A 19,891-nucleotide genomic window follows, 5' to 3' on the forward strand; every position below is an offset into this window, starting at 1 on the left:
GGTCGAAACTTTCGGAGCCCTCGCTACAGCGTCCCTCATAGCCTGAGTCGCTTTGGGACGTTAAACCCTTGAACCAAATCGAGCCAATTCTATGAAAAGATTATGGTATGAATATATGCTGCGGAAAACAATGAACGGAAATTTCGTTTTTTATCACAGGACAATTCATTATATAATATCTTGGTGACAAGGAATGAGCTCTGTGCGATTCTGGAAGGGTTTTAAAGAGAGAATTTTATATCATCAAGATCCTGCGCTGTGGTAACGGATGCTAATTTTCATAGAGGCTAAGCTAAGCAGATTTCTGCACAGGAAAAGTGGGCACCAGGTCACCTAAAAAACCGGTTGATAACGCTGGTAAGATATGCGCTTTTCATATGATATTCGCTGCATTTTTATGTCCGTATACTAGAACGGTTCAGTATGTTGCCGCAATCCGTAGCATCCATTCCGAAAAGACAATGTAGACATGCTTTTCACGTAAAAATATTTAATGTCATTCCCTACACCTTTCTTCGTCAATATAAAAACCGTGCCGACAGTTACGCAGTATCACCTATTTTCTGGACAACGTATTTACCTATTTATTTATTTATTTCATAATACCGTCAATCCCTTTTTTCAGGAATTTTTACAGGAGGGGGTAGAAGACTGCAGATTTTTGCTAGAGACATTCGCATAAGCGTACAAAAAGGACAACGAGATATGTTAAACAAAGATCATTGACCAATGTAAACAGAATTTAATGGGGGGAAAAAGTAACGCACAATAAACTAGTTTCGGATACATGTGATGACACAGCAATAGAGACCAGCAAGTGAAATATAAAAGCAATAACATCATACACAATTTCACATCGCAGATTACATCATACATGGCAAAAAAAAAAAACCATAGGCACAGTAACAATAGCATCACTCTCTCGATGCGGACAACACAGCTTGACCAGCAATTTCGACAAATTTGTGAACAGTAGGTTGTGCGACCACAGTCTTGGCTAGATCATTCCAAACAGCTCGCGGGAAGAACGAAGAACTAAATGTGTTATTAGTGAAAAAATATTCTTGGAGTGTTAGATGATGCTTATGACGGGTTTCTCTGGCTGTGGAATAGAAAATGTATGTGTTAGAATCCACTTTATTCTTATTTTGTAGGATGAGATACAAAAATTTGAGCCGGTGTAGCTTCGCACGGCTGGTTAATGATTGAAGGTTAATCTCGGACAGCATCTGTGTAGGCGAGTCGGTGCGCCTGTATCTATTAAAGATAAAACGCGCGGCTTTCCACTGGACAGCCTCTAGAGCAGCTATTTGATTTTGGGCATACGGAAACCACGCCATGTTCGCATATTCTAAGATAGTACGTGTAATCGTCACGTATGCCAAAAGCTTGACATCTTTTGTAGAATATATCTAGGCTTGCTTTAAAAACATAAGATTTCGCATCGCCTTGCCTGCCACGTTCTCTACATGAGCCCAGGCATTTTTATTGAGTGACAGTTTTGAGGATGTTACTGTCATAGCCGTACGGAAAAATAAGCTTTGATTTCCTAATTGTTATTGACATTGAAACTGTTTTATCAAGGTTTATGACCGTTTGCCAGGTTTCACGCCATTGGGCTATCAAACCGAAGTCATTATTAAGGCTAATTTGGTTTTGTTGGTTTTGAACTTCTCTATACAGGACGCAGTAGTCTGAAAATACCCTAATCTTGAATTCAATTTGACTAGCTATGTCATTTATAAACAACAGGAAGAGGATAGGAGCTAACACGGAGCCTTGGGGTACACCAGACAGAACTGGCAGAATATTCGAAGTTTGGGAGCCGAACTGAACAAACTGGCGGTGGTCAGATAGGTAACAGCTGATCCAGCGAAAAACTGGTCCATCTCCTAGGACATGTTTAAGCTTTAGAAGTAGTTTAGTATGCGATACACGGTCAAATTTTTTTGAAATGTCTAAGTAAATTACATCTATTTGTGTATGGTTGTTAATTGCCTTGGCGAAATCGTGTAGAGTCTCAACAAGATGGGTGACGGTAAACAAACCAGCCCTAAATCCATGTTGACAGGAATGGAGGCCATTAGACGCCTCAGCGAACTCTGTGACAGATTTTAATATAACATGTTCCAAGATTTTGCAGCAAGTACACGTGAGAAAGATAGGCCAATAACTTGACTGATAAGAAGTATCACCAGATTTGTAAACGGGCACTATTTTTGCTATTTTTATTCTGCTGGAAGGCATTGTTCGGTGATTGATTTATTGTACACAAGGCATAGGCATAGACAAGGTATAGACTTGTAGTCGCTTCCTACTGGAACTACTTGCGCTAGCGGGATCGACAACAGGCTCATGAGCACATTCGGCGGCAGTGAGAAGATTCCCAGAAACGCGCATATAGACAATGGGCAAAGCTTGCGCACCATACCATTGTTTTCAAAGAAGCCACCGCAACAAGTACTCTGGTGACCAGAGTCCGTTTACCGCTGCCAGGAATGGCTGAGGTCACATGTGTGGGCCGGTTTTGTCTGCTTTCGTTGTAACTGATCTTTTCATTCATTGCTTTTCATTATTCACTCGTAACTGGTGACTGAAGCTAAAGAATATTGAATGCTGTGTGAGCGGAAGCTTAGCGTCAATTTGCAATGCGGAGTCTGGAACGTAGCAATGACACTAGGCGTGGGCCCAGGCCTGCCAAAACTTTTCCAAGTGGCGAAATGCAAAAAAATTATAAATAATAAGAGAAAGTGGCTCTGACAGTGGAAACCTTCACCACCCCGCTTGACTGACATGCATAGCGGGGCTGATATGGTTCTAAATCTCTGATCGGTGACCCAGCGTTTCTCGTCCGCTTCGGCCAATTCCACTGGACAAACGGCCCTTATTAATCCAGGCATCTGTTAAGGCGCGCCGACTTCTTTACCTGTTCAGGGGTGCATAATTCACAACAACACTTCTACCGTGACCCACGGATATCATGTAAGTACCCATTAGCCAAACCATCTGCACAGCAGTCTCATGGGGAAGCGGACGATTGCGGGACTTCGCGGTTTTGGTTTTATCTATTTGTTCATACTGTCTGTGCGATCTGGATTAAGATATGCGTGGGTACAAGCATTTATTTGTGGTAAACACCGTCCAATATGGTAAAGCAGTCAGTACAGTCAATAGAATACAATTAATAAAAACAGACAATAAGATATGCAGTCCAAATGAGCTACTGCTTTAAATATTTGTAAAGGAGAGTACCAGACTTCTCTTCTGATTGTGCCTTCACAACCTGGTTTGGAAGGTTATTACAGTCCGACGCTGTGTCAGGAAAAAAGTGTTTAAAACAGTTTTTATAACATTTTATACCTGGACGTGTTTCTTTCGTCTATTACGAGTGACGCGTGTCTGTGCCCCATTGAAGTATTGCTCTTTCTTCCCCACAACTAAAGCACTTATGGCGCAATAAAACAGAATGTCATTTTTTTTTTCGCTGTGAGAAATGAGGGAGAAATGAGCTTCGGCATAAAGAGGGGTCACGAAATCCAACTACCGGCATAAAGAGAAAATGAATCGTAACGCCTGTCGTTCTACCTGCTTAGGCTTAAAGACAGACCTTTCGGAGTATAGGTGCCATATTTCGCACCCATACTCGAGTAGCAGTCGTACAAGCATCTCATACGCCGCCAGTTTTGTGCCTGTGGAAGTCTGATTTAGGACGCCTCTGCTGTACTCTAATATTTTATTTCCCTTCGCGACAATGTTATAAACATGTTTCATCCAGCTAACCTCTGAGGTTATGGTCACACCGATATACTTACATTTGGGAACACTAGAAAGCGGGCTGCGTTGCAAGGCGTATACATAGTTAAGGAGCTCAGGCTTATGAGTAATAGTCATGCAAACAGTTTTTTGCGGGCTCAAAGACATCTGTCATTCAGTACACCAATTCTCTCTTTGACATAAATAATCATTTAGCTGAAGATGGCCAGGGTGAATTTTATTTCATTATAAATTATGCAGTTGCCTGCAAATAGCCTTACTTTTACTCGTGAATCATGGATCAAGTGATTGATCTATATGCAATGACATCATATTACCATACCTAGAGGCAATAGATCAGGAGGCAACGTAAATACCGACGCCGTTAACTTAGGAGCAAAGCTGCTGTGCAGCCGTCATTGTTCAGAAAACAAAGAGTAAGAATCAATGTTCAATTACCAAGAAAGTTTCAGAAACAGCCATCGACTGGCGGCTGGCATCCAGCAGCCAATCTGTAATGAGTGCATGGGTCCCTTGTAGAGTGTGTTCCTAAAGCCGTGCAGAATCTGCAAACCGCCTAGCGAGCGCAAACTCGTCATTGTCTCGGCTTCTTAACTTTTATGAATCCACTCTCCTTTTAACGAGAACGGAGCACTTCCCGCGTCGCACACGTGCTCTTATCCATCTGTGTGCGATAACCCTATCACGCGGTCTTACCCATACAAGGCAATGGCGCTTCGGATGATCCAGGTTTGGTTTGCCCCCACGCCAACTGTAGCTCGAAAGTTGCTTCAATTTCAATACTTCTATCCTCGCCCCGGGTGTCCGGTCTGCAAGTTTCGCAATACTAAGGCCGATATCCATCCCCTACTGCGTACTGAAGCCGACCAGCATCCGGCACCTGACGGCAGCAGGTCTCTCTCCGAAGAGCCCGTTATATGTACGCTGCTTGGACGCAGGGACTCCATCACCACTCACTTCGCGACCTCATCAGGCCGGCCAACTTTTTTAGTGTGAAAGCCCTATTAGCCCTATACCCCGCAGAATACGCCTGTTTGCGTGAAGGCTCCGAGAGTGTCACGGTAGGAAAGGAAATGCGCATAACTGACTCCCTGGATCAGTGGGCACTTCAATGGCGTTTTGACCCACGTGGAGGTGTTGAGGGAAAGAGGTACTCTTCATACGTTCGCGTTGACAACATTGCGGCAGAAGCGCGGCACTAAAGCAATATGCCGTCGGTGTTCATTGAGTTCATTGCCATTCGCGTTGACAACAATGTACACTACACTGATGCAAAGAAAAAGAAAGGCGCACATATAACTGGCTCCCTGGGTGAATGGACACGTCCATCGCGCTTAGAGGTACATGACGGTGGTATCCACCAGTAAAAAAACGATCTTTCGCACAATCTTCCGCGCTGAGCAATGCTAAACCGCTAGCAATATTTTTAATTTATTTAACCATTCTTTTCACTAATTCCTTACATCACTCGTTTATGCCATGTGGCATTAGACATCGCTTAAATCACTTGGACGACTGTTAACCTACTTTAAAAGTACTTGTATGCATTTGTTACCGCGCGAACGACGAGGGACGAAGAAAGAAACAGACAGGACGGAGCGCAGAACTTTATCTGAGTTTTACTTCAGAGACACATCACATTTATGCATTCGCCGTAAACACACCTGGAAATTAACAAACAACCATCCCACAACATGTTCATTCTGGCGCGTGTGGCACAGCTTTCCATCTATATATGAGAACGGTTTTAGTTAGCGAGACTGAGGTTTTGCTGACGCACAAGCCAAATTGTTTATTTACAAAGTATGCTTCGAAAATTTCTCGACAAATTTGGGACGCGAACTTCTTCAACATCATCGTTCGCGTCCCATATTTTCGAAGCATAATGTATAAGGAAAGAAATCAGCTTTTGCGTCAGCAAAGCATTAGTCTCGCCAGCTAAAAAAAAGGTCTCATATCTAGATCTACGCTATTTAAGAGTAGCTGTTATCTATGATACTTAAGAGCAAAAATGCATTAGCATGACCCGTCACATGTTTCGCTTCTCGTTGTTCAATGCGCATAGCCCGTGTTTATTTAGTAACGCTAATTGGTGACATTTTGTTGAGGTGGTCGCATAAAGCCTCTAAACTATAGCAGTGAACGAACGCTCATTAGTGGTAGAGAGATAGCGCGCCCGGCTCACGATCCAAATGGCAGCGGTTTGCTTCAGCTTGACCACCTATCTTCTCTTCAGCGAAAGCGCTCGAGCGACGCCATCACATTGTCACTGCAGCAAATTTATTGTATCCTGTTTAAGCCCGCTAACACTGCAATAAAACCTCTCTTCCAGGAGCTAGACTTACTTCATTCCCGCCTCGACTGTCACAATTGAAGAGATCACCGTCCTCAGTATAACGGATACGGAATGTTTTTTTATTGGTTTTACTCGTGGCAGCTCGCATAGTAACAGAAGCCAAAATGAATTCAAAGTAAGTAGATATATAAAGAAAAGGTGCTAATCGCTGTCCAGACGCAGGTCGAGAACCAGTACTGGCAGCAGAAGCAGCAGCTAGAACACTAGCCAATGGCAACACCTAACAGTCACAATGACACCCCCACCGCTCCAGCTGCGCTGCTACCCGACTATATTGGTGTCGGGAGTGTAGCTGATCCACGTGGCCTGACAGAAGGGCGGGTGGCTCTAGTTTATCAGGGCCGTCTCCTCGTCTCCGCTCCTGTGGGTAGCCAGTGCACGCGGGCCGACAGAGGAGCGGGGCACCCAGCTTGTCAGTGCCGCCTCCTCGTCTCCGCTCCTGTGGGTAGCCAGTGGACGCGGGACAACAAAGGAGCGGGGCACTCATCTTGTCGGAGCCGCCTCCTCGTCTCCGCTTCTGTGGGTAGACAGTGGACGCGGGACAACAAAGGACAACAAAGGAGCGGGGCACCCATCTTGCCGGGGCCGCCTCCTCGTCTCCGCTCCTGTGGGTAGCCAGTGGACCCGGGACAACAAAGGAGTGGGCCACCCATCTAGTCGGGGCCGCCTCCTCGTCTGCGCTCCTGTGGCTATCCAGTGGACGCAGAACAACAAAGAAGCGGGGCACCCTCTTGTCGGGGCCGCCTTCTCGTCTCCGCTCCTGTGGGTAGCCAGTGGACGCGGAACAACAAATGACCGGGGCACCCATCTTGTCGGGGCCGCCTCCTCATCTCTGTTCGTGTGGGTAGCCAGTGGACGCTGAACAACAAAGGAGAGGGGCACCCATCTTGTCGGGGCCGCCTCCTCCTCTCCGCTCCAGTGGGTAGCTAGTGCACGCTGGCTGACAGAGGAGCGGGGCGCCCAGCTTGTCGAGGCCACCTCCTCGTCTCCGCTCCGGTGGGTAGCCAGTGCATGCGAGACGACAGAAGAGTGGGGCAGCAACCTTGTCGGGGCCGACTCCTTGTCTCCGCTCCACGTCCTCCGAGAAGGCGGAGTCTCCTGTTTCGGACCAGTTCCAAACAGGGTGGTACCAGCGGTGGCTCCTGCCGCCCGGAGCAGAACAAGAAGTGCAGCCTGGCTGTGGGCGGTGACCCAAGCGAGGAGGCAGCACACGATGTGGGTCCAAAATTCCACTGTCCAAACCGTGCACAGAAGGCGTACCACAATGACTCCTGCAAGCAACTGGCCGTATCGGCCGGCACCAAAGGAATTAATCTGAGAATTTCTGGTAGGTAAGAGCGCAGTGCTGCTTTTAATTTTAAGGTTCATTTTTGTTATGAAATATTCATCTCACCAAAACAGGAAATACTGAGGGGCATGGGAAAACCGAATGCCGAACGGCGGACGTATACCTAATCGGCGTTCCCGGCTTTCGGTGGCGTGTCAAGCTTTGTTTTTGCACGTTTAGTGTTGCCGCAATTCACCTCAATGCGTGAGCGTTACTTTCTCTATTTGTATCTCGCGGTGGGCACCCTCCGCGAAGAAGTTGTGCTGAGACTAGGTGTCGCGGTTTGGTACCACCCACAGTGATCGTTGCGCAAACTCCCGTGAGGGCGCGTTTGGTGCCCGTGTGCGGTCGCCGCCGCCTTGAAGCGGTTATGTTTTGCTTTGCGCGGCACACCTACGAAGTCGACTCGGGCCGGGAAGCACTCGAAACGATCATGGCTAATGCGTGCTTAGTACCCAGCTGCAGTTGGAGCTATCAGACCTGCGTTATTCGAATGCCGCGTTTTAAAGCCCCTTCGGTTCATGATCTCCTGGAACTGTAGCGCAGGGCATTCACCAGGGTAGACAGGGTACTGCAACCCAGCGATTATGTCTTATGCAGTTATCAGTCCAGCATTTAGTGGACGTATGTTCCTGAAAATTAAAGTATTTATCGTCCAAGTAGACGGGTGCAATGATTGCATAAACTGCTGCCACATTCTGACTACCAGAAAATTGTACATCAAGCTGCGACTAATTGTTTTGTGCCTAATGTTATGAATACGCGAAATCACATTTCTCACAAGCCCATTTGTTCAAATAAATGTTATGACACGGAATAGTCATTAAGGCCGCTGTGGATTAATGACTATAATAAACTGTCCAGTCTAACTCCCCGGAGCGACACATTGGCTACATGAGGGAAGTCGAGCTGGAGGGCTCCACACTAATTCATGCCACCTGAGATTCCTTAATGTGCGCTCACATCGCAAAGCACACGGGCGCCTTTTGCTCGAAACGCGGTCACCGCAGCCGGGACTGAACCCATGTCCGCCGGCACAGTAGCCGAGCGTCGTAACCGCTGAGGTATCCCCTTGCTCAAAACTCTGGAGGTCTCAATGTCAGAAAACAAAATAATTTGCGCTACTAACAGTGGTATGGACCCTTCCTAGTCTCTACCTATGACTCTTCACTTTCCAGACCCTCTAACGTAGGCGCACTAGATGCGAATGGTATGTTAGCGCACCAATAAATTTCGACTGGCGATCTCACGGTGTTCAGCAGTTTGCACTCACTATGCATTTTGGTGCCACAAAACAGGGCATTATGAAAGGCAGAAAATATGCCTGAATGTTTATAACTAATATGCAGCCGCATAATTTTCACGACTTTGGAATGATCGCTGGGGCATTTTGTGGCAGAACGTTACTAACGGATCATTCTTGAGCAGGCTCACTGCCATTCTTCGCCACGAACATTAACCAAGTCCAGTTAACAGTCTCAAGTATTATCTTTGTGCGTGCACCTCGGTCTTTTAGCCTCATCGGTGTCGGCGGAAAAGAAAAGCGCGGCAGGAGTAAGGGTAGGGGCGCTTTAGCAAATCATTTTCACGTCACGTAGCTAAAAGTACACAACACTAGTCACTAAATTGTACTCCAGGCTTCGCTTCGCCTCCGGCGCTTGCGCGTATAGCGGCGGTGGCGTTCTTCTACCGAGCAAGAGAGTGCATTTCCAATTCCTGGCTTCGGAGGCAGTACTTGTGAAGCAGGCGGAGTGCGGAAACGCCCTTCAGATTTCTGTGCACATTAAAGAACCTAGGTCGCTCAAGTTAACCATGTTCTCTGCACAGTGAACCTAATCTTGTTGCATCATCGGCTCATTACACTGATCAAGCATTACTTGTGATTTGTGGTCTGTGGGGTTTAACGTCCCAAAACGAGTCAGGCTATGAGGGACGCCGTAGTGAAGGGCTCCGGAAATTTGGACCACCTAGGATTCTTTAACGTGTAGTGACATCGCACAGCGCACGGGTCTCTAGAATTTCGCCTCCATCGAAACTCGACTGTCTTGGCCGGGATCGTACCCGCGTCTTTCGGGTCAGCAGCCGAGCGCCATAACCACTGAGCAACCGCGGCGGCTTGATCAAGCATTATTTAAATGTACGCGCCGGTTCTTTGGCCCAAATGTGGCAGCGTGAACGTTGAGGCAGACCGTTTATCATTAAGTGCGGTATAGTTAACCGTGCTCTCGGAAGTCGTACTGATAAACGAAAAAACCCTGCAATTAACGTATCTCGATAACAAGATCCAAAGGACCATACCATCGCGTCCTCTCTGCTGTTCTGTCCCTTCATGTAGTCTCAGCAAGAAGAACACGAAGAAGCAAAACACGGTGTCGACGCACTTTGTATTTGTCAAATTAAGGAATCCATTTACACGCCGTCGCATGCTTGGCTCTTGTAATACTTCTGGCAACTCGGACATCGTTTGCGCGTTGCTTAAATGTGTCATTTAAGCAACGGCCTTTCTGGCCGACATACACTAGCCAAGCATGCGAGAGCGTGGAAAGGCATTCCACAGTTTCTAAAATCAAAGTGCATCGCACTTACGCACGTCTAATGAACGAAGCTTTTGTTATCCATATAAGAGGCGACAAGTGCTTGAGTGTGCCTTCGCTTTGCCTATCGAAGAAAGAGAACGGCTTCTTAGATATGGACCAGTAAGTAGGACATATTGGATTGATGTTGTTTTCCTTGTGTCGCATGCCTTCTGTGTATTTATTGCGATTTCGCATGAAATACACTCAGTTTTTGTTCAGTGTTGTGCCTGTCGCTCCTTGAATTCCTGTCCCTTATATCGCCCCGTTTTGTTGCGGTAAGGCGTCAGTTTCGTAACTCAGTGCAACGATGTACCAACGTTTTTTTTTTTTTTGTCGTCGAGGCTCTGCGCTGAGAGCGTTGCCTTCTTGTTTATGTTGAAAATCTGTCTCCGTCGAAGAAGAGGAGAAAAGCACCGGTCGACTCGACGCCTAAGGAATGCTGCATTGTTTTTTTTTATAGCGAAAGCTGTAATAGCTTAGCGCGAGCTAAACACCAGTTGTGGGTAACAACAGCAGCCGTGTGACGCACAGGCGCCCCATGCGTAACTCCATCTAGTCTACGGTAGCGGTGGAGAGGAGGTCAAGCCACACAGGGTAGGCGGTGCAACAGCAGCCATTTAACGCATCATTATCACGTGCGTACCGCGATCTAGCCGGCGGTAATTTTTCAGACTTCGGAGTTCAAGCGTCTGCCTACTAAGAGATCCAGCTATGTGCCTTTCGTTTCCTCAAAACTAAAAGAATGCTAAGACAACGAATAAGATTGGACTGTCTGATTCCGAGCATAGCCTTTTAGCAGCCTAGATTTTCCGCTGGAATTGAGGAAAGGAAAGACGCAAACATTCACGCTCTTCTGTGAAGGTGCGGTTGAGGTGTCCACCAGAAAAATAAGTCAGTTATGCGCCTTTCCTTCCTCAAACCCAGCGGTTCATTCTAGACCGCTTCTAGCACCGTGATCTAAACTGCGAGTAAAACGAGACTAGGTACTAGACTGTGTAAGTTGCTTCGTGCGAGCGGACCCTGGACAGTAACCGGGAAGGACTGAAAGGGGCAGTCCATGATGCAGAACAACACTATGTATGAGGCGTGCCTCTGTCGTTGTGCACTGCGCTTTATATTCGCGTCCTCCTCTCCACTCGCACCTAATTCTAGGTCATTCCCGGCCGCGGCAGCCGCCTTTTAAAGGAAAATGGGATCAAACAGACTTACATCAAGTGGTGTTGCCAGCCATGCTTTGGCCGTAAGTTAAGTATCCGTTAATCTTTGCGTCTTTTTGCCCTTTAAACGAGTTTTACCGGCGTGAAGTGCGGCAGTACTATTTACGGCGCTTCCCACGCGTTGGTTACGGTACGTGCTCAATTTGGGGGTATGCTGTCGGGTTCGTTGGTTTCTTTCAATCATCATGGAACCCACAGCACCGGCAGACAAAGGCATAAAGGCGTGAACGATAAAAACACTGCGCGCATAATTCCACATTGAATATCTCGAAACACAGTGCCGACTTAGAAATCTTAAAACTGTGTTCGCTTACACTATTGCATGCCTCAAATTCAGTCATACAACATTGTGCCCTACTGCTCGAAATTAAGATATAAATATTAGTTAACTAATCTGCTTTAACCCCTGCTACCACGGGCATTATGTCCGCCATGCCGTATGTTTCAACAAAGTGGGCATATCGCATTGCATAACTTTCTTGTCTATTTAAAAAAACATTTGCACAGATTTAAAAAAAACACATAGTAAAACATTGATAACTACTTTAACAAAGCCGTAACGCCTATATTGAGACATATTATTTGGGCTATAATGTGATTTTTTCTTCTTATTTTTAATAACACTTTTACGCAACTACAGCAAAGTACAGGTTTTCTATGCCCATGGAGGACGCAAATGGCATGACTGCATCACAGCAACGTTCAATGTAACCAAGCGTCAAAACCGCTTTCGCTACTTCAGCCGATCAGTGATCTGTTGAAGTCTCTCTAGAGTAGAACACAGAATGTAGCCCTATTTTCTGCCCCAATCTCTGAAGAGATGAGCTGTCCAAAAAGTTTCAACATTTTCCTAAAAGGAGTGTGGCAACAACACCTGGCTCAATGGGCAGCCATCAGGGTAGAGGTGTCTCGCTGGTGCCATGAAATATTCCCAAGTTCATGAGATGTCAACTTCTGGATTGTTCCAGTGAAGTGCGATTCAATTCGACGCTGTTAGCCTTCCTGGTGGCGCAGGACATCCTCAACGAATGGCATGCGAAGTACGGCATAGCAGAATCTTTCCTTGACAAGTCGGTTCATATTGAACAAAGGTAGACATGAATTCCGCAAATGAGACATTAAGAGTAATTTCGCCCGCTGCATTTTTTGAATGTCATTTCCGCGGCTCATCTACCTACATTCGATGTGGCCAAAGACATGCTTCCGCCACAAATAAGAATAAAGGTTTAGTAATCCGCGAGTGCTTTCGGCCCTCAGGAAAAAGTATATGCACATTTTTTTCCGGCAATTTTAAAATTTTTCTTAAACTTCGATTGAAGAGTCTTTGCAGGATTCGGAATACTTTGCCCACAGAATAAAATAGAACTGAAAAGCATTCTGCAGCCCAGACCTCCCAGTGTAGTTCTGCGCGAAACAGCATACGGCAATAGCTACAGCACTGAGAAATTGTAAATAAGAAAGTAATGCCCACGGAGTAATCGAGAGCGTTTTATTCTCGATAGCTTCCGTGCGCTCGATATATTGAATCAGGCTAACAGGTGCTACTTTTTGCACCAAATTTAAGTATTGATTGCTGCCTCGCGCGCAGTGTGTGAGCGGTGTAAAAATAAAAGTGCATTTACGTTACCGACACCTCCTGTGTGGAATAGGCGCTCTAAACAGCGCTGTAGCACCAACGTCAAACGCAAGCGCGATTAAGAGAGGCGCGTACTCTAGAGCGTAGCATGGTACACGAAAGAATCGAAAGGCGGCGGCTTTTTCACATTTCCAACTCACACGCAGGGCGGCAGGAGCAGCGAGGTCTGCATGCACCTCTCCAAGATGTGGCCTCGCGGGAGGCAGGTTTCGCGCCTTTGATTCCAAATGCAGGACTGGTCTGCACCCTGGTTGTTCCGGTGGTCGCGTCAAGTTGCGGTGCGAACGCAAGTTCTTTTCTCCAGGTCGACGTGTGGATGGGTCAGCAGTCGAGGGAATTTTGTGCGGCAGTTGACCCGACTGTACTTTCTCAACTGGAAAGATAGATGGCAGGAAGCTTGCTTTTCTTCACAAGGCTGCTCTTATATCTACCGAAAACGCTGCACATTCCTCCACGAGACCTGTGTTATCCATTGCAGCAAATTTTCAGAATCCAAGTACAGATCTCAATACGCGTGGTACTCCGGAGAACTGTGGTTGGCTCCGAGGTAATTGCCATCCCCAGACTGTTCACGCCACATTCATTATTTGTGAACGTGGAAGGAACCCTAAGTTGAAAAGAAGTTGAGCTTTCGCGAACATGGTTTGAGTTTATGCAGGAGATGTTTCGGCAATCTCTAAAAACTATTCTGAAGTTAGTGACCGGAAACATTGTAATCGATTGCAGTTTGTGCACAAGCAGTTATTTAAGTTTGAAATCATCAACCTCGAAATGAAAAAGAGAAATATGACATGATATTATATAGCATGCTTTCAAATTAGCGCCGGTAAGCAGCGCACATTGCAGGAGGTGAGCACAGGATATTAATAAGTTCGTGCATTTGGTCCTGCCAAATCAAACACATTAAGAACACTGTTTTACCATGAAAAGAATAAACTTAGGCCATTCAGGCTCTATCAAGGATTTCGTCAAGCATTTCGAACAGGCGGATCTTATCGTGGCAGCACGTGAAACACAAAGTTCACATCAGGTTTCTCATTATTAAAGCTACGAGAGGGCACGTTGAAGTGCTCTCAGCGACTCTAATCTGTATGTCGGTGGTGGCCATACTTACCTCGGGGGTAGCTGGATCGACGGCGCCCGTGCACTCTATGGCCTTCCACTTTGGACGACCCTGCGGCGGCCGCATAGAGAGGGCTGTCCCGGATTTTCCTCTCCCTTTCAGCGACGATGACGGGCTGCTGTTGCTCGGCGACGAACGGCCACACCACAGCCTTGGCGCTGCAACTGTGGTAGCGTGGCACAAGGCAAGGCTGTGGCTTCAGTGAAAGAAGCAGGGCCCAGTATTCTGAGGGAAGAAGCGAGCGCCGAACGCCTTGGATATTTTTGGAGCGGTTCCCATCGACATTGCTGAAAAAATAAAAGGGGGGGGGGGGGGGGTCGACGCCGTGAGAAAGAACCGGAGCAAGTTGGCGTTAGAGCAGTGCACACAGACAAGACAGAACGTGGACCCCTACCTGGAAAGGCGTTGGATGAACAGGGCTCGGCGGGAGGAGGTCTCCTCGAACACCCTGCAGGGCATCAGGAAAAGCTGCGAATCGTAGGTCGGTCCCTGCCGCTTCCCGAAGTTGCAGCAGCGTTTTTGGTGGTTCGATTGATGCTGCGTGCTGGTGGCCGCGGAAGACAGAGATACACTTCGCTGCGCATATGAAGAGCCACCCGCGTGGATCATACCCCGCAGGGCGAGCTAAACTCTACTGCTCGCAAGCGGTAGTTTGGCTGTTGGGCGGCGAGAACACCTGGCTGCCGGCGGCTGACGCAACAAAAGGTCCTCGGGGGCACGCAGAAGCGAGAGCTCGCGGTGGTGGAGCCGTGATGGCCGTGAGCACTGGCGCCCTCTTCGTTTTCGTCGCACGTGTTCGTGCGCCATTAATATCAACGCAAGGTGGCCGACGAACCATGGGGCTCATATCAGCGCACTGAGAAGGGTGTGATGAAAAAGTGCGAAAAATATAAAAAACAGAATTGAACTCACACTCTGCAACGAAGGGTGATTGGTAGATGTTCACGATTTCTATTCCTCGCCCCTGAGAACTGCTGCTGCCTCCAGGTCCATGTTGATGAAAAGACCGCTGGTGGGGCGTTACGAAAAAAGCCACTTCCGGCACACACAGTGGCCAGCACGCCTTGGCTGCAGTCATATTAACAAACCCTTAAAGTTGGAGTTTTATTTTATGGCATCCTATACAGCACTGACACCGGCGACATCTGCGCTGTAGAAGGTTCCCCACGAAAATTAAGTGAAACTGAGAGAAATGACGGAAACACAAGTCTGAAGACAACAAAAGATGATGGCGACACGGCAGAGAGAAGCTAAAAGAGTTAAGTTGCAGCAGAAAAATCGAAATACTCAGCCGCAGAAAAATAGTGAGGTTCGTAATCATTCTTCCACTCATAGTAATTTTTCGCTAGAGTCTAACCGAAGTGCGACCTCTTCCTTACCTTAAAAATTGGTTGGGAAATGAATAGCAAAAGCAAAAATTAAAAATCACAAGGCGTACAACGAGTACAACTTTCATCTTTGTCAGCTCGATGTATGGAGCAAGCAAACTGTAGAATCACAAATTAGCAAAGAAGAGGTGATCATACATCTGATGGATAAGCGAGGAAACAGTAGGATAAAACTGACGGTAAGTTTCGGAAATTGAAGAATGTGCGAATCAAGTTCAACCTCACTCAAGTGGCAGTTGCAAGATGAAGCATACTACAGACATGACGCAATGAAATCAGTTACAGGCGATCATGATCAGAGCTTTCAAATGTCCCTACAAATTACAGAAATATAGAACGTGGACTGAAATTTAACATTACATTGACATTGTTAAAAGTTTCGACTACCTCCCAATCTGTCGTGTCATTATAGCTGTCGATAAATCTTCCCAGTTTTGGACTTCTTGACGGCGGCCACGATTTTTAGAGTGGTGCTCTAAGAAACCACTCTGATAAGCTGTGTCCTATGCTTTTTAATAAAATCAACCCATTTCTCTAATAAAATCCGCATGTACAGCGTGTTTCATAAAAGTGTTTAAAAGAAAATTCAGTGGGACATTTTCTTGACCTTAAGTGCGAAAGGCGAAAACCTTTAGCGCGGTATTGCTGATTGTGTCACTGATCAGTGCTTAAAATTTTAATTAAGCACCCAATTGTTGGTTAATCCTAAATGCTGGAGACACTGGGGGGCGTTTGGAAGCATCCGTCAGGTTCGACGACTTTTCGCAAACACTCTCTAGCGTCCTAGACAAGGAGAACTACATATGCGTTGGCAGTATTTAGAGTAGTACATTTCTTCGAATGCGCATTTCTTCTGCAGTAAAAACATTCTTCTTTAAACTGAACACGTCTATGCTGCCTGTGAAGGCGTGGCTTCATATTAAGGAGATGCTTGCGCCATTGTCGGTCAACGGCCGCCTGAGCAGTACACCAGAGAAAATTGACCAATGTTTTATTCTCTGCGTCGACGCTGTCTTGTTCTGGGATATTTTACAACGTACAATTAAGAAGGACATAGACATTACACCCAACAATTTAAGTTTTTTGCCTGCGGAGAAAAACTGTGTTGTGCCATATGATCAATTTATCTTGCTGGACAATTTAGTCTGTGGATGGCCCGCATGATACATCGCGACGAAGAATAACCACGGTTGTCGAAATCTTTGTTTCGTGAACAATGCTCTTTGGTGCGGGGAGTACATGCTGCCCTGCAAACGCCGCCTAGCTGACTCCCATATCTGGATGCTTGTGTGTACCTCCCAGACTTTTGGTGTTTCGAAACGACGGGTCATGCAGGGGTATGGTGGCCTGGTGTTTTGTGGCGTAAGCATGCGCAGATTTATCTTTTCGGCACTATTTCTATGCTGTAACGAAAAAAGGAAGTAGCGTTGCCAATAGCACGCTTTGCTGCGGAACGGAAGGATGGTGGTTCGAATCCAATCGTGCACAAAGACGTTTTTCTTATCGAGTTTAAGAGCTTAACGGGCGGACGGACTGACGGACCCAAGCATGATCCGTTAAATGCTTTCGCCTTAAAATTAGGCTTTTAATACTTCCTTAAAGGCAACAATAATGAGTACTTAAAACCGATTTCTGTACGCACTGTCTCGCCAGTGCTCCGTGCTATACAAGCTGGATGAGGAAGGATCGAGAAGAGAGGCAATATTATCAAAAAATGCTGCTTCCCTTCGCCTGATCATTCAATTCATACACGTTTATCTACATACATGATTCGAAAGGGAATCTAACGAAAGGAGACCTAATCAGGAGATCGAACACAACGCAATGAGCCGGATTTGGATTCCGCGCATGCACAGTTCTGCAACCGTGCACGCGCTGTTGCTGTCAACAATATGAGCTGCATTCTTCATGAATGATAGTGGCACAGGCTTAGGACGAATGATGGAGAATGTGACTTGGACTGGCGCCAAAGCATCAAAGAGATAGTCGTCGGGGGGGGGGGGATAATGTAGGCGCACTAAGCTGCCTAAGCTCGCGTGCCCTGCGAGTTTATTCCAAATGCTTCAGATCTAACAAAACAATGTTATGAGCAGTGCGGAGAGCTTCAAACTTTACTCATACAGGACGGAACATTGGGCAGCGCACTAGACTGCCCATTAATTATTTTCTTAGATCGGCAGCCTTCGTACAAAACTCGTAAGGCGCGCGAGATGAGGGAGCTTGAAGCGCAATTTTTGGCTCCAGCGATAAGGAAACTGCAAGGAGAAGGAATAAAAAGAGCGGAGAGGAGAGGAGTCCAGTGCTTGCAGATGAAGCTGGCGCCTGGGCGGGAAATACGAACTGGACACGCAACAGCACAGCGGCCTTCTTGACCTATAGGAATTTCGTTAGAAGGCCTGACACGGACGACTTTTCTTGAGAACGAAAGCTTTAATGCCATCAGCATTCAAGCGGCATCGGTAATGACGTCGCTTCTGGATATGTTGAACACGCAATTACCGCGTTCATCCGTTCACGCATGAGACTGCTGTGGAAATGATTTTCAGAATGGGCACTGACAGGATATCCCGGGTTTATAGTAGAGCTGTTCCTCCTGCTTATTACCAATCTAGCAGGTGAAGGTGTCGGCTTGTCTTATCAGATGACTGGATAAATGATGTTCGTGTGCCTTGTGGTATTTGCCGAGCCGAACCAGAAACACTCAGTCACCATTCAGAGAGACCTATTGGAGGTGACCTTGCGTTCTACTAGCGCCGCCCCAGAAACGCGTCAAGCTCGCTGTGCGCAACAGTCACGCGTTTTCTTCCACTTTTTGCGCTGGAGACCTTCAACACGCCGCGTGACTGCGGCACACAACGAGGTTGACACGTTTCTGGTGCGGCGCTGGTACATAGCGAGGTCACTTCCAATGGTTGTCTCTGCATGACTGGTGGCTGAGCGTTTCTGGTTTGGTACCAGACTCTACTGCACGTTGCGCTTGCGCGAAAAGCTTCCACTAAAACAGCAATCCAACTTAGTTGTGTTCAGTTACCAGCTCGATTCGGTTAACGATTGAGTATAAATGAAAAGCTATTAAAATTACAAAGGTACCGGGAAGTAAGGTTCAAAAAAAGAGGATGAAAATAGCCCTTAGAGAATGCTCTCAGCAGTTTTTCTAATTCCTGGTACTCGTTCGTGGACACTGCTCGCTAAAGCACTTAGTGCGTTGACTTAAAAAAATTGCATACTGCTCAAGATTTTTCATTTTCTATGTACAAGTTTCTGAGAGTCTTCTGATCGGCATCGCTTCTTTTCGAGAGCCAATTGTCACTGCCGCTTGTGCAAAATCTCTCCCGAAGAAGTAGATCCACTAGGAGGCGACCAAAAAGCTATAAATACATTGTCAAGAAAATTAAGATCACGTCATAACAGTCACCATTGTGTTTACAGTGTGGACGTCTGGTGCATCAAATGAAAATTACCGTTACGAGAAAACGCATGCCTACAACACCGTCTCGAAACGCTAGTTACACTTAACTGGACAAATATACCAAAATATAAAAGCAGTCTATACTTTTTTATGCACCCAATGGCTAGGCGACATGGTAGCCACTTTTGTTGTGCTCGAATTTCGCATGAGGTGACCTGCTTGTCCTCAGTCAATATCAACATCTGCGTACACAGTGCCAGATATTTGGTCATGTCATATATCTTCTGCTTGCAAGCGCTCCAGCATCGCACCTAGCTCCTTTTTCTCAACAAAAATAGGTTTGAACAGTCCCGTGAAGGGAAAAAAATAATTACCTTTTTTTGTCCAGTAAATTTTTATTCCTCATCTTTCTATAGAATTAATCGATAGTGTGCGTGGCTTCTCGACATTTCAACCTAGCCTTCTTTAGCTCCACAAATTGATAGTAGGCTATTTAAGCCCGCTAACACTGCAACAAACCATCCTACTAAAGCTAAAGTCGATTAGAACTATATTCCCGCCTCCACTCTGACAATTGAAGAGGCCAGCGACCTCAGTATAAAAGATACGGAATGCATTTTATTGTTTTTAATCGTCGCAGCCTGCATAGTAATAGAAGCCAGAATAAAAAGAATGCAAGTAGATATATAAAGAAAAGGACATCCTCGCTGTCCAGACGCAGATAGACGACCCCAGCAGCAGCAGCAGCAGCAGCAGCAGCAGCAGCAGCAGCAGCAGCAGCAGCAGCAGCAGCAGCAGCAGCAGCAGCAGCAGCAGCAGCAGCAGCAGCAGCAGCAGCAGCAGACAGTTAGCTGATGGCAGCACCAAGCAACCACTCTTTCACCGCCACCCCTCCAGCCGCGCCGCCATCGGACCATAACGATGCTGGGGGTGCAGCTGATCCACGAGGCCCGAAAGAAGGGCGGGTGGCTCTAGGTTATCAGGGCCGCCTCCTCGTATCCGCTGCTGTTCACAGCCAGTATACGTGGGACCACAGAAAAGCAAGGCACCGAGATTGCCAGGACCAACTCCTCGTCTCCGCTTCT

General features: G+C 46.7%; 1 protein-coding gene across 1 annotated transcript; it reads right to left on the minus strand.

Annotated features, from left to right (window-relative positions):
* Window positions 1-6,956: 6,956 nt before the first annotated feature.
* On the minus strand, window positions 6,957-14,762 carry LOC144122670 (uncharacterized). Its single transcript, XM_077655811.1, has 5 exons — window positions 14,404-14,762; window positions 14,001-14,296; window positions 13,027-13,259; window positions 7,913-8,028; window positions 6,957-7,272 (listed from the first exon to the last, which is right to left on the minus strand). Exons 1-5 carry the CDS (start codon window positions 14,616-14,618, stop codon window positions 6,957-6,959), a joined length of 1,176 nt encoding a protein of 391 aa, XP_077511937.1. The 5' UTR covers window positions 14,619-14,762.
* Between the last annotated feature and the right edge of the window lie 5,129 nt (window positions 14,763-19,891).

The sequence above is a fragment of the Amblyomma americanum genome, chromosome 1 (genome assembly GCF_052857255.1).
Source record: "Amblyomma americanum isolate KBUSLIRL-KWMA chromosome 1, ASM5285725v1, whole genome shotgun sequence".
Classification (NCBI taxonomy): domain Eukaryota; kingdom Metazoa; phylum Arthropoda; class Arachnida; order Ixodida; family Ixodidae; genus Amblyomma; species Amblyomma americanum.